General features: G+C 42.4%; 1 protein-coding gene across 1 annotated transcript in view; it reads right to left on the reverse strand.

Annotated features, from left to right (window-relative positions):
• The window catches only part of FAM96A (family with sequence similarity 96, member A), a 28,896-nt gene extending 24,811 nt beyond the window's left edge, over positions 1-4,085 (reverse strand). The window contains exon 1 of the mRNA XM_006899615.1: positions 3,938-4,085. Within this exon, the coding sequence (XP_006899677.1) occupies positions 3,938-4,061 (124 nt within the window). The 5' untranslated portion in view covers positions 4,062-4,085. The remainder of the gene's footprint in view (positions 1-3,937) is intronic.
• Positions 4,086-4,502: the final 417 nt, after the last annotated feature.

A 4,502-nucleotide genomic window follows, 5' to 3' on the forward strand; every position in this document is an offset into this window, starting at 1 on the left:
TGGGGGAAATAAAAAAAAACCAAACTAATCAAATCTTCTACGAACTATCTCCTGTACTTATCATCTGATTAGAAATGAAAATTTTAATTACAGGTGGGAAAAAGAAGATAAAGTTCTTCTCAAAGCTGTGATAACAAGGTTTTTTAAAGGGGTGTTTACTTTAAATCTACAAAAACTCACCTATAAAGGCTATATTGCAGTCTTATATTTACTACTTCAATCTGAAGTTAATTATTACCGATTATGAAACTTCTCTGATGACTTGTGAGGTTAAGATTTCTTCAAAAAGAAAAATTCTCTTGCCATAGGAGTACTAGAAATGTTTTTTAAATAGGCCATTTTCCACCTCTATGCATTTGCTTTAATATGACCTAATACACCCTGACCTTCTATTTATTATAAACAACCAAAAACCAAGCTGTCATCATCATTTCTCATAAAACAGAGTAGAACAGTCCCATAGACTACTAAATTTTTCTCAAAGTGGCAGGTATATCTGAATACATTTAAACCTTTTTCCTCATTTTTTTATTGTGATTTGAGTGGCTGGTGCTGCTAAGTGCCTTCAAGTCAAGCACGACTCATACCAAACCACAGGTCTGAACATCCTTATCAATCCCAACACATCTGAGTGCATTGGCACAGATGCTAGATCCATCCATCTCATCGAGGGTCATCTCCTTCACTAGCCCACCACTTTTCTAAGCATCATGATGATAATATCCCTTTCCAAGGAACTCTCCTAACATGTCCAAATATGGGAGACAAAGCTTTACCATCTTTGCCTCCTAGAAAAACTCTAGTTCCATTTCCCCAAGACATACCTATTCTTTTGGCAGTCCATCAAATATTCAAGTTTCTCCAACAGAGGTGCCGTCAAGTCCTACTCAAAGCTGCCCTATGAACAACAGGCCTGAACCTTGTCCTATCCTGTGCTATCTCTGACCACTTGAGCCCCGTGCTGCAGTCACTGTGTTTATCCATCTCATTAGTCTTCTTCTCTTTCTCTGACCCTCCACATTTCCAACCATAATGTCCTTTTCCAAGGAATAACCCCTCCTAGCAACATGCCTGAAGTATGCTGACAAAGCTTCACCATCTTTGTCCCCAAGGAACATTTTGGCTATACTTTTCTCCAAGACGTATCTGTTTGTTCTTTTGGCAGTCCATGGGATGAATATTCAGTACTCTTCTCCAACACCACAACTCAAAGGCTTCAATTCTTCTTCTATCATTCATATTCATTGTCCAGCTCTCAGATGCATAGCAAGCAACTGAAAGGCCTGAATCAGGTGCACTTGAGGTTAGATGCTACATATTCTTCAAGACTTATTCTTCATTCTTCTTAAAGCTTTTCCAAATCTCCCCCTACTCACCACTCCCATCAGTTTACTGTCTCTCCCCTGAATTTCTGTATCTCATACTGAAGCCTATATCCAATTACTATGTCCTACAGACAGAGGCCTAGCAACCTGAGCCAAATGGTAATTATGAGTGGAATCATGGACTTCATCCCACTCATAATTATCATTTGGCTCAGGTTGCTTAAGTGGTGAAAACGGATGAATGTTCAACTACTAACCAAAAAGTTATTAAGAAGAACCCACTCACAGTATCTCAGGAGGCCTGGAGAGCTGTTTCCTAAAGGTTACAGCCTTAACCTTATAGTTCTACTCAGCAACATACAAGGTCATCATGAAGGGGAGCTCTGGTGGCCTAGTGGTAAGGAGCTGCAACTAAAATCCCAGAGGCACACGGTTCGAATCCACCAGATGCTCTGCTGGGATAGGAGGGACAATCTCCTCCTGTACCAGTCAGATCTGACTTGACGGTACACTCACACAAAAATAATAAAACAAAAAACATTAAAAAAAAAACAAGGTCATCATGAATCCCAGTGGTCAAACTTTGAAAGCTCTAATGGAGTTCAGGTCTACCCCACAACCCTTGGTGTCAATATGAGTCAAAATCCACTGGACAATTAGTTTAGTTGTTTGGGGCTTGATTAAGTAAGCCCTGCCTCCAATCCAAAGAATGAGGTTCAAATCCGCCAGCTGCTTGGAGGGAGAAAGCTGGGTAATCTCCTCTCATACACTTTACTGCTGCCGGAGAGTCAGTTATGGGTTGGTTGCCACTCAGTGGTACACAACGGTCTCCAGTAAGAGGGGGAAAAAAACCCAATTAGTTCCAAAAGTTCTTCTCTACTCCCAATTTATATAATCCTGACTTGAATTCTTTTTTATTCTTACGGTGAGATCTTTTACCTGTAGGAAACAAGAATCTCTCAACAGTAGATCCAATCTTTTCCCCCCCCTCCCAAAAAAACTTATCATTTCAAAAATATCATGTCATAAGGCAACTGAGGTGAAGTGAAAAGGGTATGAACTTAGAAACTGGAGATTTAGGCTGTGACTCTGATACTTAACTGGCATTATAATCACCAGTTACTTGCTTTATTACTAAAAATAAAAACTAAACCCATCACATTCATAGATTCCAACTCATAGTGACCCTCCATCGGGTTTCTGAGGCTGTACATCTTCAGGGAGGGAGTTGGCTCATTTTCTTCTTTGTGGTAGCTGGTGAGCAGAACCAGTTAGCAAAGCAATGCACTACCCAACCAGGGCTCCTTAGAATATAACTTCCCCATTGAGTTTTCAAAGTGGTTAAGCACTGTAACCCAGAAATAAATAGCAAAGGAGGAGACTGCCCATCTTTCTCACATAGAGGAACTTATAAATTTGAATCATGTGCCTCTGGAATCACAGTGCAGTTTCTGACCACTGCGCCACCAGAGTTCTCTTAGTAAACAAGATGGATTTCCTCACCTGTACAATAAATTGTACATGAACTTGGAGAACGATGAAAGTTATACAAGTGTTCAGGTCTTTGGTTCATAGGGTCGCTATGAGCTGTCTACGACTTGACAGCCCTTAACAACAATAAAAACAACGAGAGAGCTCAGTTGGCCTAGTGGACAGAAAGTGACGCTACCAAGCCAAAGGTGGGTAATTTTAATCTGCAGCCCTCAGGTCTGATTGTAATTGTTTTTGGTCAAACATTCTTCTAAGTTTCTGTGATGCTAAACACTAACACTGGTGTGTGAAATGCAATAATGGTTACCCATGGTGGACAGTGTTTGGTGGAGCTCCCCAATTAAAACAAGCTTGGAAGCAGAAGTAGCATCCACTTCCAAAATAGTTCACCTCTGGAAACTCTAAGAACTTGGAGAAATGATGAAAATTATGCAAGTGTTCAGGTCTTTCGTTCATAGAGTCGCTATGAGTTTTCTACTACTCAACAACACTTAACAACAACAATAAGTTGGTCTCAAGAGTTAAATAGAAAAATGCTTGATACTCATTGAATAATATAAAAATACATGTTATTTTACACTACAAGTTCAGGGCTGTGTTACAGGAAGTGGAAGCTTGGAGCTCTGCTATTTCGTCGTCCTCTTAGGGACTTCTGCTAATTGACTTTGGCACAGAACAGTGACTGTGACCTTGGGCCAGTTCCCAACTGGACATCTACCAGTGCCCTCGGTGGTATAGCCCGAGGATAGTTAAGTCCAGGGGCATGGGACAAGAAAAAAGAAGGCTCAAACAGTGCATCGCCTAACTTTCTTAACCATACGCCCCAGACTCCTGTTCTGCCAAGACAAAAAGTTTGTCTTTACCTCTACGGTACGGGGTGGACGAATGAAAAGAAGCATTTAAGAACTGTAACTTCAGCTTGTTCCACGTTTGGAAAAAATGCACAGGCCCCTCTCTTCCTTGCTTGTCTTACGATCCCAGAAAAACCACTTCCCATTCTCCCAACAAAATCCAGCAAAACCCTGTGTTTTCACTTCACCACCTCGAGAGGCCTTCATTTGTCACACGCCCCAACCCTAGCTTTCATGTATAAAGTCAAATGCTGCCGTGGGTAAAATTACCATAAACCTCTAGCGCTTTCTCTTCCATGTTCCGGGGCTGCCGGGCACCTCCCCACTCAAAGGGGTCCGAGCGCCAAAGAACTCTGTTCAGCATCCAGGAAAACAGCTCGGACAAACGCTCCATGCTCCCTCTCCGCCATCCCTGGTGACTGTCCCACCAGAGCCACCGTCTTCTAGCGGCCGATCTCGGAATCTGAAAACTTCCTGGTCTTCAAAAGGATTAACAGCCAAAAGGTTACAAGAGAGCAGAGGCGGGACCGGACAAAGTAATGTAGAGAACCCAGGGAAGGGCGCAGCGAGGACTACAAGTCCCAGCATGCATTGTCCAGTTTCAGAGGGACAGAAGGCAAACAGTCTTCCGGGCTGGGGAGGTGCATTGCTTTCTGGGATGCCTGGATCGTTGTGTTCGAAAGAAAAGCTGCATTCTGGGGATTGTAGTTTTAATCGGGAAGAGGGGGGTGTAACGGTCTTTTACCCACGACTCATCCAGCGCTCATAAAGGTAGAGATGAGTCTTGATGAGGTAGGAGAAAGAAGAGTTTGGTTTCTAGTGCCGGAGAAGCAGG

Source organism: Elephantulus edwardii, unplaced genomic scaffold, assembly GCF_000299155.1.
Source record: "Elephantulus edwardii isolate Elephantulus edwardi_28Jun2011 unplaced genomic scaffold, EleEdw1.0 scaffold00263, whole genome shotgun sequence".
Classification (NCBI taxonomy): Eukaryota; Metazoa; Chordata; class Mammalia; order Macroscelidea; family Macroscelididae; genus Elephantulus; species Elephantulus edwardii.